Source organism: Macaca thibetana, chromosome 10 (genome assembly GCF_024542745.1).
Source record: "Macaca thibetana thibetana isolate TM-01 chromosome 10, ASM2454274v1, whole genome shotgun sequence".
NCBI classification, from domain to species: Eukaryota; Metazoa; Chordata; class Mammalia; order Primates; family Cercopithecidae; genus Macaca; species Macaca thibetana.
The window spans coordinates 50,430,146-50,449,756 of record NC_065587.1 but is presented as its reverse complement, the minus strand read 5'-3'; the positions used below and the strand labels follow the sequence as shown (position 1 = coordinate 50,449,756).

General features: G+C 48.6%; 1 protein-coding gene and 1 long non-coding RNA gene across 2 annotated transcripts in view; one reads left to right on the top strand and one right to left on the bottom strand.

Annotated features, from left to right (window-relative positions):
• KCNB1 (potassium voltage-gated channel subfamily B member 1) overlaps positions 1-2,723 on the bottom strand; it is a 118,981-nt gene extending 116,258 nt beyond the window's left edge. Inside the window, exon 1 of the mRNA XM_050807446.1 lies at positions 1,971-2,723. Within this exon, the coding sequence (XP_050663403.1) occupies positions 1,971-2,537 (567 nt within the window). The 5' untranslated portion in view covers positions 2,538-2,723. The remainder of the gene's footprint in view (positions 1-1,970) is intronic.
• LOC126964404 (uncharacterized) lies at positions 2,643-19,611 on the top strand. The gene is made up of 3 exons (XR_007729361.1): positions 2,643-2,733; positions 3,286-3,399; positions 19,550-19,611. It is a non-coding gene; the product is annotated as an uncharacterized LOC126964404 (long non-coding RNA).

Sequence of the window (19,611 nt, the reverse complement as noted above, 5' to 3'; positions counted from 1 at the left end):
GTTACACTCCATACACAGTAGGTGTTTGATCATTGGCAGCCAGGATTTCTATTCTGAGGGCCAGTGAGCCTGCCTGCCTCCCGATTTCAGCTCTGGCTGCAGAAAATCCTAGATGGTCCATCTGCCAGGAATGTGAGCCGGCAGCCCCAGACTGGGATCATGGAGAGGTCACGAGGCTGTCCCTGCTAGCAGATTAACCCAAGGGAGAGGAGAGGTTCTTTATTCCCAAACAGCACCTCTTGCATGCCTCAGTGCTTGGGTCTTGCTGCCAGACCAAAACATGGCCCTGTGCCTGCTTCTTCTCTGGGAGGGCAAATCATCCAGTTCCCTGTACCTTGTTCTCATGTCTTAGGGACAGGACAGGGAGGGAGAGTCATGTTTGGGCCTAAATGGGATGTGGAGTGGGAGAACCTGTGTCATGCCTGGAAATAGCAAAATAAGTCTGTTGATCCTAAGCTGATTAAGGGTGAGTGACTCTGTCTTAGGAGGAGGCATTTTGGACACAAAATCGGGGGTGGGATTATGGAGAGAGACAGCCCACAGCCTCAGAGGAGGAATCCAGGCCCAGGAACCTCTACATCCGTGTTAGGGCCAACAGGGAAATGAAAAAAACATGTGGGGGCTCCCTCTACCCTCTTACCAGCAACCCCTTCTCCATCCACTCTCAGGGGTCTCTCCTTGGGTGGCCAGATCTGGAGGAAGGACCCCACGGAGTCTCCCTTCAGACTGGGACCTGCAGGTGGGCCTTCAGTGAGAACTGAGCCAGAGACCCCACAATGAAAGGCTGGGCTGGACAGGAGCCAGCCCTAGCTAGTAAGATATGGCTGGATGTTTAGGCTTCCTCCTCTCCTCTTTCTTTTGCCACAAATCTATATACCTGAGCCCTTTTTTTAGGCCCCACACTCAGTTACATTCTCTCCATGTTTCCCAACTTGGTCTTGCTGGATTTCAACATCATCTATCTTTTCTGGGTTCTCCATGAACCTCACACAACCTCTTTTACAGGCTTGGACACACTGTTGCATCATTTGTTCCCAACACCCAGCACTTCGGGCACATGAAGACAGGCCCCATCTCTCCCAGGCAACCTGGAATCCCAGCCTGACGTGGAGAAGTTGCTAATCAACCAATGCCCTCCAGCCCTGCCTTGGCTCCCACCCCAAGCCTTCCTCAGTCCCCTCCAGCCCCTGCCATTACCCAGCAGCACCAAAGATTCTCTGGCCCACTCTGTGTGTTCAAACTCATTCCTGCCTCCTCCTCCTCCTCCTTTATTTTTCACATTGCCTCATTTTTCTCTCCTATTTTGAAATTTACATCTTGTTCCAAGAGCCGAAGCATCTTTACAAGCTGCACCAACCATTCTTGAAATAAACTCACCAAATAAATAACCAGGGGGTGACCCCTCACCCACAAGCATCCACAACCAACTGCATGTCTCATGTGGGTTCACACCCACCCCTCTGGGTCCCTTCTTATGTTTAAACTACCTGACAGTATCTCAATGTCCTGTAAGCATGTCTGTAAGCTGCTTTTATTCCCTTCCTGGCGCAGAGTGAGGTTATAAATATGGAGATATTAAAATCACAGGGTGACCCAATCCAGCCTAGGTCTGGGACTTCACAGGGAACCAAACCCTACTCCACCCCAGCAAGCCTGTGTTATCTCTCTGTGCTCTCTCTCTTATTCATTAGTGTCCATCTTCTTGCTGTGGCTTTTTATGGGTCCCTGTAAAACCTTCTTTCCAACAAAGTAGGGGTATAACGTCTTGGATAATAAAAAGATGGAGTGACCAGTGCCACATGGGAAAAGTCTGAGGGGGTTGGTCCTCACCTCTGGGGACTCATCCTAGCCCCTCCCCATCACTAATATTCATCTTTGGGAACGAAGCCAGAGTCCTTCAGCAGTGGTCCTCAATATGGGGATGCAGGCAGATCCCCCCCAGCCCAGCAGCCCCCAGATCCCTGACTCACCTTGGCAGCCACGGAGGAATTCGGCTTCTCCAGTAGATCCCAGAGTTTTTTCCTCTTCTCTGCACAGCACGTGTTATCGAACTCCTCGCCTTCCCGCTCCCGTAGGGTCTCGGCCTCACGCTTGAGCTCCTCGTTCATCTGCTCTTTCTTCTGGTGGTAGCGGGCCTGGCAGCAGGACTCCAGGTAGATCTCGTCGATGCCCCAGTAGTCGAGCTCTTGGCTGAAGCTGAGCGCGCACATCTCCTCCATCATGTGCAGTCGCCCAGTGCGGTAGAAGTTGAGGATGGAGGTGAAGGCGCCCGGGTGGCGGTCAAAGAAGTACTCGTTGTCGTCGAGGCTGTAGTCGTCGCACACCTCGAGCAGCGAGTCGTGCGTGTTGCAGTCGCGGAGCTTGCCCAGCCGCGTGCGGGGCAGGCGGTCCAGGGTACGCCAGAGCACCTCGTGCGCCAGCCCCCCGACGTTGAGGCGGACCCGCCGAGAGCACGCCTTGCTGCGCACGATCTCCATGGGCTCGGGCGGCAGCGAGCTGGTGGAGCGGGAGCCATGCTTCGTCATGCCCGCCGGCATCGCTGATCCGGCCGCCCCCGCCCCCCCTGCCCCCCCAGGCCGCTGTCAGTCGACGGCAAGGCCCGCTGCTGCGGGGGAGGGGGGCAGGGAGCGCTGTGGGCTGCTGGGGGTGCAGGGGGCCGCGCGGGCGCGCGTCACGGCCGTCTTCTCACCTCCATCCCGACGGCTGCGAGGCAGAAAGCGAAAGCGGACGCGGGTCAGCAAACGGGGAGCTAGGCATGCTGTCCCCCCGCCCCCCACCTCTCCACTAGGCTCCCAGCCGGCCTTGACCTTCCCCGCGCTTAAGCAGCTCAGTGGGGTAGGACGGATGGGCGCTGTCCCTCCAGCCGGTGCTGAAGTCCGCCCCACCCCATGGACGGAGGGAGGGGCTGCCCCTCGGGGCGGGGAGAGAGCCCCAAGAGATGCCCCTGGAGCCCGGGAGGCCCCACCCCGGGCTTCTGCGGCCCAGGCGCGACCCAGCCGCCCGGGGCGCTGTCCGCCCCTTAGAGTGCTGAAACTCGATTCTTTATGGGTCTCCCGATCGAGTCCCGAACCTGGCCCCACCATGGGGAGAGAGGGGGAGCTGCATGAAAACTTTCTTTCTTTCTTCTTCTTTCTTTCTTTTTCTTTTCTTTTCTTTTTTTTTTTTTTTAACGAGTTCTCTTCTTTTCCTTCCCCTGCTCGAGATAATCAAGATTTTGGGGGTGGGGAATGGCAGCGGGCTTTTTTCTAAATCTTCAAAGATTTGGGGGAATTCCGGGGGTTCCAGGTGCCCACCTGTCCGAGGTCACAACAGACGGAGTGTGCACAACAGCCCCTCTGTCCTGGAGCGACCCCTCTTCCCAAACATCGGAGCATCTCCTGAGGTCGCTCCAGCGACGAGGTGAGCCGCGAGGAGGAAAAGCCCACTCTCGCCTCTCCCTCTGCGCCCCCAACCCTACCGCAGGAGGGGCGGGCAGAGTCCTCAGGATCCGCCTGCTCCGTCCGCCCCTCGCTCCTTCCCCGCCTCCTCCTCCTCCTCCTCCTCCTCCTCCTCCTCCTCCTCCTCCTCCTCCTCCTCGTTCCTCTCCTGCGATGGCTTTTTATAACTCCGGGTTCTGCGCCTTTCCCCGGGTTTGGAAGGGAAGGGGTGGGGGAGGTGGGAGGCGGGGAAATGAGCTAAATTTTCTGGCCTTTTCAAAACGTGCCATCCTCCTACCGCGCACTGGTGATTTCGGGGGGTTTCCGTGAGCACCCCCTGCATGTAGGGCTCACGCCTTAGCCCCAGAAAGGGGATCGCGCGCCCCCCCAGGCCCCAGCCCTTGCCTGCCTCCCACCCCGCTCCCCTCCAGCCTGGAGCTGCGGAGCCCGAGCAGACCAACAGGCCGAGCTGCGGCAGGCAAGCCCCCTGCCCGTGTCCCCATGCACCCCCAAGGAAGGCCGTACTCCCCAACACTCACCCCCAGGGCGGCCGCCTCCTGGGGCCAGGGACCGCGCATCGTCCCGGCCGCCCGGGCGCCCCCGCCCGTGGGCAGCGGCGGTCCCGGGGCCGGGCTGGGCCGGGCCTACCCCGGCCGGGCAGGCAACGCGCCCGGGCTGCAGGCGCCGCGGGGCCGGGGCGCGCTCTCCGAAGCTGGGGACGCGGGCGGGCGCCGGGGGCGCGGGGGCAGGACCGCGGCCGCGCGGAGCCTCCTCCACCTCCTCCTCCTTCTGCTCCCGCGGCGGCAGCGGCGGCTGCCTGGGCGAGATCAACAAGTCGGGGCTGAGCTTCGGCTCCGCGCTCGCTGCTATTCTGTCCCGCACTTCGGAGCGCCCAGAGCCGGGTAACGAGGCGGGACGGCGCCACCTGCGGGTCGGAAGCGCGCGCGCGGCTTAACTCCTGCCTGCCCGGCCCAGCCTGCCGGGGAGGCCGGGGGCGGGCTCCGGGTTTGGGCCAAGGAGACGCGCGTGGCCGTTCATCCCTCTCCACTCGGGCCACCTGCACAGCCGGCCTCGCGATCCCGCCTTCCTTCGTCCCGTCAACAACGTGGGTTGAACGCCTCCTGTGCGCGAGCCGCGGTGCAGGGCAGGGTGATAGGCGTCTGAGATACAGCTGTGAATCAAACACAAACATCCGGCCCTCGTGGAGCTGGTTGGAAACAGATCATAAACAAAAAAGAGAAAGGATATATGAGGCGGTGACAAGCGCTGGGGGAAATAATGAAACAGCAGGGAGGGTCAGAGGGTGGGAGGGGGCAGATCGGAACTGTAAATAGCCCTTGCTTTCATGAGTTTCCATTCTAGATTTTAGCGGGGGGTCGGGGGGAGTGTGGAGGCGGACAATGAAAACATCAGTACATATGCAATGTGGCAGGTGGTGATAACCGCCAAGAAGAAAAATAAAGCGAGGTGGGGGGAAGAGAGGGTGAGGAGTGAGCTGGTTTATATAGTCTGGTGATTCATTCATTCATTCATTTATTCATGTTAAGTTGGACATCTGGTTATTGACAGCTTCCTATGTGCAAGCAGAATGCCAGGCTCCGTGAAGGAAAAGTCTTCCTCCTGGAGCTCCCCATCCAGGCAAAACCCATCAGATAATCCCAGAAATGAAAACTGGAGGAGGTACCTGGAGAGGCAGGCAAGGGTTCTCTAAGGATGCCACAGATGGGCCTTGTGTTTACTCATTTATTCTTTCAAATTTACTGCATGATAAGTAAATAGGTGCTGGGGGCCGGCACAGTGGCTCATGCCTGTAATCTCAGCACTTTGGGAGACTGAGGCAGGAGAATGGCTTGAGCCCAGGAGTTGGAGACCAGCCTGGGCAACATAGTGAGACTCCGTCTCTGCCAAAAAAATAAAAAAATTAGCTGGCTATGGTGGTGCGTACCTGTGGTCTCAGCTGCTCAGGAGGCTGAGGCAGGAGGATCACTGGAGCCCAGGAGGTCAAAACTGCAATAAGCTGTGACTGCACCTCTGCATTTCAGCCTGGATAACAGAGTGAGACCCTGTTGAAAAAAAAAAAAGTGCCAGGGACGGGTATAGCAGTGAGCGCCCCTGCCCTGGAGAATGAAAACTGAACAAGACGCAGGGTTCCAACACGGGTTCCTCTCTGGCCCTTTTCTTCATTTCTAAAATTAAGGGGTTCCTTTCCATAGAGTTGCACATAGTATTATTATATATTTTTTACCTGTCCACTTATCGTCTCCATCATCATGACTCTTGTCCAGTGTACCATTGTCTTGTCTCCGTGCAACCTCCCTGCAACTTGGCATCCCTGGCTCCCACCGTGGCCTCCTACAGTTCATTCTCCCCATGGCCACCAAAACAACTGCTACATTTCATAAATTGGACCATGTTTCTCATCTGCTTAAAACCTTCCCAAGACTTTCCCTTGCTTTAGACTAAAACCTAAACTTCTGACCTATTGCCGTAATTCAGCCCTGCCTCCCTCTCTGAGCTTGTAGACCAGTGGAGGAAGACAGGTAACTAAAAAAGTGAATTTTTAAAGAGAGAGTTTCAGGCTACGGTGAGTGTTATAAAGGAAATGAAACATCATGATGGGGTGGAAAGAGACCAAGCTGCTAGCTTTAGACAGGGTGGTCAGGAAGCGTGTCTCAGAGGAGATGAATAGAGACTTGAAAGATAATGAAGGGACTAGCCATGGGGAGAATGAGGGAAGGGCATTCCAGGTGGAGGAAATAGCAAGTGCTAATGCCCTGGGCTGGAAAGGGGAAATGAACTATGTTTAAGGGACAGCAAGACAACCAGAGAGATCGGAGCAGAGGAGGCAGGAGGGACCATGATCGGGGGGCAGGGACCATGCAGGCTCATATGGGCCATGGCAAGAGCTTTGGCTTTTATTCCTAGTGAAATATGGGGAAGTTACTGGAAGTTTTGAGCAGAGTGACTTAGGTTAGACTCAGGACTCTGAAGAACAGACAGTGGGGAGCAGGGGTAGGAGTGGGGAGACCAGCAAGGAGGCTGTTGTAGTTGTCCAGGCGAGAGATGATGGTGGCTTGGTCCAGGATGGTGGTAGTGGAAAGAAGTGGTCACGCAGGATCTATATCAAGGGTAATGCTGTAAGGATTTTCTGATGGTTTGATGTGGGGTGTGAGAGACAGTGAACCATCATCCTGCTTCAAGCTGGTGTTCCTAGGGTCAGAAAGGTTCTCAGCTGGCCCCTCTGTAAGCCTAATCTGTTGAAGGCAACTTTTCCCCAGAGATCTGGGCATTCCCACAGGAGGCTGCAGAAAACAATAAATCCTTCCTGATGAGAGGGAAAAAAATGACTCTATAATGGTGAAATTTCCAGGCATTACTGCAGGCATGACTGTGCCTTCCAGGTACAGCTAAAATAACGCCTAGAAAGTGCGGTTCTTCTCCACTCCATGTAACCAAGGAGTGGGGATGAATGTTTGTTAGGCACCTACTACGAATAGTCCTCTGAAGGTATAACATCCATCAGCTTCCACATCTGGCAAAAGAGATGAGGTTTTTTATAGCTGTGGAAGCTGGAGCTCCTAGAGAAGGTGTCTTGCCCATTATCTTGCTGGCGGCTGGCACAACCAGATATGGGAATCTCTTGTTTGACTCCAGAATCAACAGGCTATCCAAATACCAGAGCAGCCTCTCTGCAAAGTCCTTTCTCCATCAATTCATTTGTTGATTAATGGAATCATTCCAGATGTTTACTGAGCATCTACTATGTGCCTCAGCATGGGTGTTGGTGCTGGGAATTGAGGGCGAATCACTTACATGGTCGCTGTCCTCGTGGAGCTACACACCTCTCTTGCCAAGGCCAGGAACAGACAGAAAACCTGATACTTATTTTTCTTCTGTATTGCTTTATTCATTTCTTAATTCCCTTTTATCTGCATTCCCCTCCCACTACCCCTTCTAACCCATAGGAAATGGTTGTCATGTGTCAACCGTATATTGTTTTGTTTGGGTTTGTTTTTGTTTTTGCTTTTAGAGATAGGGACTCACTCTGTCATCCAGGTTGGAGTGCAGTGGCATGATCATGGCTCACTGCAACCTAAAACTCCTGGGCTCAAGTGAACTTCCTGCCTCGGCCTCCCAAAGTGTTGGGATTACAGGTGTGAGCCACTGCGCCCAGCCTGTATATTGCTTCGTTTGTATGAGTTCTTGAAAACTGTTTGATGTTTTGTGTGCACTTTAAAACTTACATATATGGTTTGTGTTATACATCACATTCTATTTATTTTTCTCTAAGATCTATCCATGTTGCTGTGGGTACACCCAGCCTGCAGCTCATAATAGCTGCATAGTTGTTCCTGATGACACATGTCCCCTCTCCACTGTCCACCCGCTATGTGGTCACCCAGATGACCTCCAACTCCCACCACCACAATGAATGCATCCACGAGCATCCTCCCACATGTCTGCTTATGAGCCAGTATGATGATTTTTTAAAAAAACATTTCCTGCAGGTTTGGATTTGACACATCACGGAGTACATATGCACTTCATTTAACTAAGCATACCAAGTCTCCCTGCAGATGTCTGTTCCAGGCTGCATCTCACCAGCAGTGCTTGGGAGTTCCTACAGCTCCACACCCCAGCCAGCATTTGGTATTATCCAGATATCTAGGTTTTGACAGTCTAACACGTACAAAGTAACATCTCAGTATATTTAAATTTGCATTTCTCTGATTACTAATGAGTCTGAGACTCTCTTCGTATGCTTGTTGTTCTCTAGTATAAATCACCTGTGCACATAGCGGCCCATTTTGCTATAAGGATTCCTGTTTTATTCTTGATGATTTGCAGGATTTTTTTGTATAATGCAGATTTTAAGTCCCTTGTGGATTTTAGACATTGCAAATATCTTCTTCTGCTTTGTCACCTACCTGTTAACTTTGTCCACAGTGTCCTTTATTAAACAGAAATCTTTTTTAATGTGATCAAGATCATCTATTTTTGGCTGTATAGTTTGTGCTTTTAAAGTTTTTATTTGAGTCCTGCCCCACCCCTAAGTTGCAAACAGTTGTGTTTATTCATTTTATATTTTTATTTTTTACTTTAGGTCTTTAATCAATTGTGTGTGTGTCTGTGTGTGTTATTTAGTAGGCAGCCAACTTCATTCATTCCCTATAGTTGACTGGTTTTCTGAAAACCCCCTGTGAACCTGTGAAATAACTTGTCCTTTCCCCAGCCGATCTGTGGGCCACCTTTGTCATATGAAGCCTCCTGCACTCCCGACTCTGCTCCACTGGGCTACTTGTGCTTATGTCACTGTGGTCCTGTTTTTATTAGTATGGTTTTATAGTGTGCTTTAGTGCCTGTAGCCCTTGTCTCTTCTTTGTTCTTTTTTAGGGCAGACTTGGCTATTTGTGAACCTTTAATCCTCTCTACAAACTTTTTAGTGAGTTTATTATGGGACAGTTTCTCTTCCCTTGCACTCATTTCCTAATCCTGATCACCAACCTGCCACCGAAGCCTACCCACAGCTCCTCTGCCCACTGAAACCCCTAAGGAATGTTGCCATGGTTAATACTAAGTGTCAACTTGATTGGACTGAAGGATGCAAAGTATTGCTCCAGGGTGTGTCTGTGAGGGTCTTGCCAAAGGAGGTTAACAGTCGAGTCAGTGGACTGGGAGAAGAAGACCCACCCTCAGTATGGGTGGGCACCATCCGATCAACCGCCGGCATGGTTAGAGAAGAGCAGGCAGAAGAAGGTGGGAGAAGCTGACTTGCTAAGTCTTCTGGCCTCCATCTTTCTTCCATGCTGGATGCTTCCTGCCCTCGAACATCAGACTCCAAGTTCTTTGGCTTTTGGACTCTTGGACTTACACCAGTGGCTCTCAGGTCTTTGGCCACTGACTGAAGGCTGCACTGTAAGCTACCCTACTTTTGAGGTTTGGGGACTTGGACTGAGCCACTACTGGCTTCCTTGCTCCTCAACTTGCAGACAGCCTGTTGCAGGACTTCACCTTGTGATTGTGTGAGTCAATTCTCCTTAATAAACTCCCCTTCATATATACATCTATCCTATTAGTTTTGTCCCTCTGTGGAACCCTGACTAATACAAATGTGGACAGACAGGTCCAGGTCCCTGGAAAGAAACCTGGGGCCAATCTTCCAATCAGCTGGAAAGCCGAGGAAAGCAATTTCCCCACAAAAACGAGTGAGACAGATATTTTGATGTTATTATGTTTGTTTGTTTGTTTATTTGTTAAACAAACGGGATACGTTACAATGTCTGGAGATATTTTTGATTGTCATAACTGCAAGGGAGAGGGAGAGTGGTTGTCCTGGGATCTAGTGGGTAAAGGCCAGGGATAGTGCTAAGCACCATGCATGGCCCAGGACAGCCCCAACTATAAAGAATTCTCCTGCCCAAAATCTCAATAGTGGCAAGATTGTGAAACCCTACATGAGTTAGATGGAAGGCAAAGGTGTTTCCCAGTCTGGAAATGCCGTTCTTCAACGTTCTTCAATCATTAATGAGCACCTACTATGTGCCAAGCATTACTCTTGACACTGGAGCTACAGTGTAAATAAAATAGACAGTCCTGCGCTCATGGACTTATATTCTGGTGGGAGATACAGTTAATAATCAAGTAAATAAGTCATTCTGCTTGTGATAAATGCAGTGAAAAAAAGTAAACAGGAGGAAGTGATAGAGCCTGAGAGAGACATCAGCAACTTTAGATAGAGTGGTCAGGGAAGGCTTCCTGGAGGAGGCAATATGTCTGAGCTGAGAACCTGTAGGTAGGAAAAGCCACCCATGTGAAGTTCTGAGGAAGGAGGTACAGGCAAGGGAACAGCACAAGCAAGGGCCCTAAGGTGGGAATGAGCTTGGTGTGTTCTAAGAACAGATGAATGCCGGGACCAAGCCATGCAATGCCTGGTTGAGATTTTATTCTCAAGGTTAAGGGAGGAGTTTGAGTTTTTTCTAATTGTGATGGGAAGCCACGGTAGTGTTTTAAGCAAAGAAGTTCCATGCACTGATACGTTTTGAGGCGATGGCTCCAGCTGCTGGTGTGCACTATGAAGTATTCGAGATAAAAGACGGTGGCAGGAAAACCCATGATAAGATTTCTCCAATTGTCCAGGGCAAAGGTAATGATATTTGGACTATGATGATAGTGGTAACGATGGCTGGGCAATTTCACAACCACAAGTCTCTGATGGGAGACTGGTATCTAGTGGGTGGGGGCCAGGGATGCTGCTAAATACCATGCAATGCTCAGCACAGCCCCCCACTATAAAGAATTTTCGGCCAGGCGTGGTGGCTCATGCCTGTAATCCCAGTGCTTTGGGAGGCTGAGGCAGGCAAATCATCCGAGGTCAGGAGTTGGAGACTAACCTGGCCAACATGGCGAAACCCCATCTCTACTAAAAATACAAATAGCCAGGTGTGGTGGTGCATGCCTGTAGTCCCAGATATTCAGGAGGCTGAGGCAGGAGAATTGTTTGAACCTGGGAAGCGGAAGCTATAGTGAGCCAAGATTGTGCCACTGCACTCCAGCCTGAGCGACAGAGCAAGACTCTGTCAAATAAATAAATAAATAAATAATAATTAAAAATCCAGCCCAAATGTCAATAGTGGCAAGATTGAGAAACCTTAGGTTAATTAAATGGAAGACAAAGGTCCCCAAGCCCAAGGCGAGTGCTACATGTTCCACATCTCTCAGATTCTTCCCCACCAGTAGCCCGATATTTACAAAGTGTGGCTCCAGATTCAGATAAAGAACATCTGGGTACGCCTGGAGCTTGCAAGTGCAGGCAGTGGAAATGGCTCTGTCACTTTTCAGCTAACAGCCCTGTTGTGACTACTTGTCCATTCATTCACTCAACAGGGATTCAGGGCAAAATGACTCAGATGGCAGTGCGACCTGTGGCTCAGAGGAGGATTCTGGAGTCAGAATGGTGCTATTACTTACTTGCAGAGTGACCTTGGACAAGTGCCCTAACCTCTCCGAGCCTCAATTTTCTCATCTGAAATATAGGGCGGTAATAAAAAGAGCACTTGCTTTATAGGGTTATTATGAGGAATTTGTAGAAAGCACTTAATCATCACTAGCTCTCATTGTCTGGTAACTGTAGGTTACCTAAGGGCAGGAGCTGGTCTGTGTTGCTCATCTCACGTAACAGAATGCTTAACTAATAGAGACTTAAAGAATACAGATATTTACTCATCTCACACAAAAAGTTAAGAGGAGGGTGGCATGAAAGTTGATTCAGCAGCTCAACTATGTTATTAAGGACCCAGGTTTCTTCCACCCTTTTGTTCTACCACCCTATATATGTGGGCTTTTCATGCCCAGGCTTGTTGCCTCATCGCTACAGAATGGCTGCTATCATGTCAGGCATCAATCTTCATCAAATCATTTTCAAAGGCGGGAAGGAGGAGGTGACAAGGATGGCCAAAATAACTCTCACTTCTCTCACTCTCTCTCTCTTGTTGTAATCCTGCCACCCACTGCCAACTTCCCTACCATCTCATTGGCCGGAACTGGGTCCTATAGCCACCCCTAGGATGCCACTAGCAAAGGGAACAGGATTCACCCCATAGGGTGAGATTATTCCTGTATTAACACAACTCAAGTTCCTTTAATAAGGAAGAAGTAAAGACAGAAATTGGGTGGACAGCCAACAGTGTCTGCCATACTGTTCACCGCCATTGTGCCCAGGATTACTTTGTAATCCCTATTACAAAGTAACTGTTTAACAAATATTTTTGAACGAATAAATAAACCCTCTTATTTAAGGGCATGTAAGAAGCTTATGGAACAATTTGGAGGTTTCTCAAAATAACTAAAAGTTGAGCTACCATATGATCTAGCAATATCATTGCTAGGTATATACTTCCCAAAAAGGGAAATTAGTATATTAAAGAAATACACACTCATATTTATTGCAGCACTGTTTAAAATAGCTAAGATTTGGAAGTAACCTAAGCGTCCATCAACAGATGAATGAATAAAGACAATGTGGTACATATATACAATGGAGTACTATTCAGCCATAAAAAAAGAATGATATCCTGTCATTTGCGACGACATGGGTGGAACTGGAAAGCATTATGTCAAGTGAAATAAGCCAGGTACAGAAAGGCAAACATCACATGCTCTCACTTATTGGTGGGATTTAAACATCAAAACAATTGAACTCATGGACGGAGAGTAGAAGGATGGTTGCCAGAGGCTGGGAAGGGTAGTGAGGGCTTGGGGAGGGGGGGGTGGGGATGGTTAATGGATAAAAATATAGAAAGAATGAATAAGACCTACTATTTGATAGCACAAGAGGGTGACTATAGTCAATAATAACTTAAGTGAACATTTTAAAATAAACAGTGTAGTTGGATTGTTTGTAACTCAAAAGCTAAATGCTTGAGGGGATGGGTACCCTATCCTCCATAATGTGCTCATTTAACTTTGCATGCCTCTATCAAGACGTCTCATGTACTCCATAAATATATACACCTACTATGTACCCACAAAAATTAAAAATAAAATAAATAAAGAAGCTTATGAGTAAGACACATCTCTGACCTCAAGGGTATCCAATTCTATTAGTTGGGGTAAGGTATACAGAAATAAATTTGACAATGATTTCTCTTATTGGCCCCTCCCCATCTCTAAGGCTTTGATGAGGAGACCCCCTGAGATCATTTAAAATCTCAGTATCTCAACTGACATTTGTATATATCTTTAAAAAAAAGAAAAAAAGAATGGCTATTCTCCAAAAGTTACTGGGGAAAAAACAAACACAAAAAACAGAAATGGCTGGTACGTAAGCAGTGTTCCAGCCCTCTAGGCAATCCCTATTCCAAATAGCAGAGGGCATGAGCTGGTGGACTGTGGACTTGTGTTGTTTGGCTATGAGAGTATTTTTTAAAATTGTAATCTACAGTGAAACATCAGAAGAATTTACATAAAATATGCTGGGCGCGGTGGCTCACACCTGTAATCCCAGCACTTTAGGAGGCCGAGGTGGGTGGATCTCCTGAGGTCGGGAGTTCAAGACCAGCCTGACCAACATGGAGAAACCCCATCTCTACTAAAAATACAAAATTAGCCAGGCATGGTGGCGCCTGCCTGTAATCCCAGCTAGTCGGGAGGCTGAGGCAGAAGAATCGCTTGAACCCGGGAGGCGGAGGTTGTGGTGAGCCGAGATCGCACCATTGCACTCCAGCCTGGGCAAAAAGAGCGAAACTCGGCCGGGCGCGGTGGCTCAAGCCTGTAATCCCAGCACTTTGGGAGGCCGAGACGGGCGGATCACGAGGTCAGGAGATGGAGACCATCCTGGCTAACACAGTGAAACCCCGTCTCTACTAAAAAGTACAAAAAACTAGCTGGGCGAGGTGGCAGGCGCCTGTAGTCCCAGCTACTCGGGAGGCTGAGGCAGGAGAATGGCGTAAACCTGGGAGGCAGAGCTTGCAGTGAGCTGAGATCCGGCCACTGCACTCCAGCCTGGGCCACAGAGCGAGACTCTGTCTCAAAAAAAAAAAAAAAAAAAAAAAGAGCGAAACTCCATCTCAAAAAAAAAAAAAAAAAAAAAAAGAGTTTACATAAAATATGGATATACAATGTCACTTGAAAAATTAAAGGATCTGATTAACACTGGAACCACATTCTTGCATAGCATGGCAATTATGCTGGCACAGAGTAGTGGCTGCCCTTGAGTCACAGCTGCTCCTTTAAAGCAGGACATGCTCTCCTGTTTGCTACAGTCTCCACCTCTCCCTAAAGCCCCTCACTCAAGTCACTTCTTTTTTTTCTATTTTTTTTTCTTTTTTCCATTTTTTTTTTTTTTTTTTTTTTTTTTAGATGGAGTCTTATTCTGTCACCCAGGCTGGAGTGCAGTGGTGTGATCTCAGTTCACTGCAACCTCCACCTCCCGGGCTCAAGTGCTTCTCCTGTCTTATCCTCCCAAGTATCTGGGATTACAGGCACATGCCCCCAAGCCTGGCTAATTTTGTATTTTTAGTAGAGACAGGGTTTTACCATGTTGGCCAGGCTGTTCTCGAACTCCTGACCTCAATTGATCCACCCTCCTTGTTCTCCCAAAGTGCTGGGATTACAGGCATGAGCCACTGCACCCGGCCTCACTCTTCTTATTTATGTTACCTGCCTGGTCCTGGTGTAAATTTGAGTCCGTGCTTCTTGCATGCAAAGGCCAAGGGACTCCAAAGAGGTAATCTCACCTCTCTCTGTTTCCCCAGATGCTGCACAGTGCCTGATTTAGAATTTCCATTTTCTGAACGAAAAGACTGTAAGTTATTTGAAGGCATATAGCCTTCATTTCTAACAATTTTCTGCCATCATAAGAGGAGAGACTACCTAGAAATAAAGCCATTATAGGGGAAAGTTGGGCACCCCTGGATTTTCCAGTTATGTGAGCTCGTAAATTCCTTTTACCTAAGCAGAGTTGAGTTGTCATTGTGTCATCTATATCCACAAGATCCCAACTGATATAATCCTCTTTCCACTTACCAGAAGGTTATAATCTACTTTTTTTTTTTCCCTGATATAGGGTTTCACTCTGTCACCCAGGCTGGAGTACAGTGACACCATCATGGCTCACTGCAGCCTTGACCTCCTGGGCTCAAGCAATCCTGCCATCTCAGCCTCCTGAGTAGCTGGGATCACAGGCATACACCACCATGCCTGGAAAATTTTTGTATTTTTATAATAATAGAGATACAGTTTCACCATATTGCCCAGGCTGGTCTTAAACTCCTGGGCTCAAGAAATCTGCTCACCTCAGCCTCCCAAAGTGCTGGGATTGCAGGCATGAGCCACTGCACTCATCCAGTTGTCATCTAATCTGTATATATGTACACACACACACACACACACACACACACATTTATTTATTTATTTATAGGAAACGAGGCAAAAAGAGTAATAAAAAGCAGAATATTCTATAGAGAAGGGACACCCCATCCCAGTGATATCTCAAGTACAGGCCAGTTGTGGTGGCACACATCTGTAATCCCAACACTTCGGGAGGCCAAAGTGGGCAGATGGCTGAGCCCACTTTTTATTAAGCCCTGGGCAATATGGTGAAACACCATCTCTACAAAAAATCAGAAATTAGTCAGGTGTGGTGGTATGTGCCTGTAGTCCCAGCTACTTGGAAGGCTGAGGTGGGAGGATTGCTTGAGCCTAGGAGGCTGAGATTGTAGTGAGTGGAGATTGCACCACTGTAGCCCTGCCTGGGCAACAGAACAAGACTCTATCTCAAAAAAATAAGAATAAAATAAAATATCTCAAGTACAGCCATCTCATTTAAAGATAGGGAAATAAAAAGCTGATTTAGGAGAACAGGATCCCAGTGGTCAGCCAGTGAGTGGGCAGGCAAGTACCAACACTCGAGCACCTGACTCCCAGGCCAATGCCCTCTCAAAATGTTTTCTGCTCAACCCTCTCTGCAGGCATCCTCTGCTGAGAAGTGTTGAGATTTTTCTTAGAGGCTGAGTGAGGTCAAGTCAACCCAATTCGTCCAGGTAAATACAAGCAATATCACCTTTAAAAGGTGCTGGCAAGAGACGTGTTCACTTGAAGTCAAGTTTTTTCTCTTGGACTCCATAATACCTGTCATCATTTATTTATAATCCCACTGAGTATCCTACTCAGGTTTTTTGGCACATCTGGGCACTAAGCAAGGCTGATTAATCCCCCTTCCCCCATGAATTCCTGGGTAAGAATAATTGCTTTATGAGGGTGGTTATAGGGGTACCCAAAACCTCAAGGAAAATCATTACATCTCTGAGTGGATGTCACTCAGGACAACCGGTCTTTGCCGTGGCCCTGCCAGACAAAGCACCAGCAGCCTGAGGGATTTTTCCATCAGCTTGGACTCCAGTCTTCTCACCCACCTCTCTTTTGTCACACCCCAAAATAATAATCATAATCACGAGTAAAAATGGGATAATGATGGAATCTTCCTCTCAGGGTTGCTGAAAGAAGTAAAAAGATAATGCATGTAAAGAGTTTCGCACCTTGCCTAAAAGTAGTAAGTACTCATTAAGGGAAGAGTAGTAGCAATGCTAACAACGACAATATCAGCTAACATTGATTGAGTGCTTCCCGTATACCAGGCCCTGTTCTAAATGCTTTGCATGTGTCTGATCTCATTTAAGATTCTTTCTAGCTCTTTCACTCTCAGGCTGAATATTCTGATATAAACGAGACCTGTTAGGTGTTAGATGATACTTGAGTGAACAGATGTCTGATTCTAGTGCCTGTTCTATTTTCCACTAGCCTGATTGTCTTTATTAAGCCCTGGGTTTCCTGGCCCAATTTCCTGGTAAGTGGATGAACTTGGTTTTCTTTTCTTTCTTCATTTTCGTTTTCTAAATTAAATAAAATTTGTTCTAGAGATGGAGTCTATGTTGCCCAGGCTGGCCTTGCACTCTTGGGTTCAAATGATCCTCCCACCTCTGCCTCTCAAGTATCTGTAATTATAGGCATGTACCCAGTGTGCCTGACTGAGCCTAGTTTTCTGACCAACCCAAACACTTACCCATCTCTCCTTGCTTTCTTTTGCCTATCACCTATCCATCAACCTAATCATCCTCTCATCCATCCATATACTCAGCAACCAAATTATTCAGCTACATACCCACCCATCCATCTACCCATCACTCATCTGTTCACTCATTCACCCACTTACTCATCCATCTTTCTTTCAATTCATTCATATATTCTATCCACTATCCATCTTTCTACCTCCTCATCCACCTACCTATCCATTTATTCATCTATCCACCCATCCATACACATCTGTCTTTCCACCCATTCATCTATCTGCCCATTCACCCAACCACACATCTACTCCCTCATCCACCCCAAATAGTCATGCGTCTATCCACTACTCACTCCCCACTCATCCATCCATCCATCCTTCTAATCTATCCATGTATCTACCTGCCCACCCAGCCATCTCCACCCATCTACCACCTAACATTTGCAGTAATGCTCTGTGCTAATCCCTAGCTTGCTGTTTTGGGCTCCCTTCCTGGGAGGAAAGGTGGCTGCCATCAGAGGGTCCCCACAGAGGAAGACAGATAAGCCTGCGTGGAGTCCAGTGAGCCTCTTTGTGGCCTGGACCTTCAAAGCCACTGACTTCCAGGGTCTGTGGCCAAACAATGATGAAATGCACATGGAAAGTGAGAAGCCCTGCAATTATATGGAAAGAGACAGAGGCTCAGCCTTCCCAATGTTACAGCTGAATGCAGCCTTCCAGCCATCCCTACCAAGTCACTCCACCATAGAGTGGAGATGGATGGAGGCACATGCTTCCAGCAGAGCAATTAGAGGGAAACTAATATCTCTTTCCCACAGAGGAGACTGGGAACTCCAAGATGCGATGGAAAGGAGGCGAGTCAGCAAAATGAGGAAATCAAAGCCACAGAGATCAAGAGCTAATTAACTGATCCTCCTAAGATAATGTTTCATTAAAATCCAGTTCTTCTGCCCTGTGGGGACTGATATCTCCCCTACCGCCTCTCCATTGCCCTTTTCCACCCATTCCTGATCTCATCTGCTTCCGCTCTGATCTTTCCCCAAGTCTTATCCCTCCTCCAATTCAACCTCCCCCAGCTACTAGCGTAGACTTTCAAAGGCACAAGTCTGACCATGTCACTCCCTATTTATAAGCCTTTACGATTCATTGCCCGAGACAAAGGGCAAACTCCCAAGGTAAGGCAAAGGCCGTTCATTCATTTAACACAGATTTCCTCGGTGCTTCTCCTCTCTCACAAGCTTGGGGATGGTAGGGCACAGAAATGAGTTTCTGACCCTTGCCCTGTTTCTCCGGTTTCCTTACCCACCACTCCTTTCCACATTCCTGCATTTCAGCAAAAACTTTCCAACCTCTGGCTTAGTGAGAGCCAGTCCCCAGGGAACCTGCCCTTAGTATCCATGCTTTGCTCAGCTCACTTCCACATGGACTCTGGGCTTGGCCTTGTGACTTGCATTTACCAGTGGAATGTGGTGGCAGTAATGCCAGTTCCACGCCTAAGCCTTGAAAGGTTTGGGAAGCTTCTGCTTTTGTGCTCTTGGGAGCTCTGAACCACTGTGTAGGCAGCCAGGCTACCCTGCTGGAAGGGACTGTGTGGAAAAACCACATGGAAAGTGAGAAGCCCTGCAATTACATGGAAAGAGACAGAGGCTCAGCCCTCCCAATGTTACAGCTGAATGAAGCCTTCCAGCCATCCCTACCAAGGCACCAGACATATGAATGAAGTCATCTGGATGTCCCAGCCTCACCCAACATCTGACTGCAGTTGCAGGAGAGACCCCCAAGTGAGAGCAGCAGCAGAACCATCCAGCTATAAGCCCCATTCTCTTTCTGTTCGTTCTATTAGTTCTTATGAGAACTAATGAAAGCGCCAACTTGGCTGGGCGCTGTGGCTTACGCCTGTAATCCCAGCACTTTTGGAGGCTAAGATGGGTTGATCACCTGAGGTCAGGAGTTTGAGACCAGCTTGACCAACGTGGTGAAACCCTGTCTCTACTAAAAAAATTACAACAATTAACCGAGCATGGTGGCGGGCACCTGTAATCCCAGCTACTCAGGAGGCTGAGGCAGGAGAATTGCTTGAACCCAGGAGGCAGAGGTTGCAGTGAGCCAAGATCATACTGCTGCACTCCAGCCTGGGCAACAGAGTGAGACTCCATCTCAAAAAACAAGCAAACCAAAAGCGCCAATCCACAAAGCCATGAGAAATAATAAAATAGTTTTGTGTTAAGTCACTACATCTTGGAGTTGTTTGTTACACAGCACCAGATATCTGATACAGGGGCCTTGCTCCTGCTATTTCCACAGCTTAGAATGTTTCTCCAACCCCAGCCATCTTCTTTACCCCACATGGTGAACTCCTATTCACCTTTCAGAGCCCATATTCAGCATCACTGTCCCTGCCTCCCATAGGCTGAGTTAACATCTCTTTCCTCTGGGAAACTGTATGAGACTAACCTATAATACTCATTTTTCCGTCTCCTCCACTGACTATGAATGACAATATTTACTCATGTAATGCTCACAAGAACCCTATGAGGGAGATGATATTATTATCCATTATCCTATTTTACAGGTGAAGAAGCTGGGGCACAGAGAAATGCCGCCAAATCACCCTGGTATTAAGTGGTTCAGCAG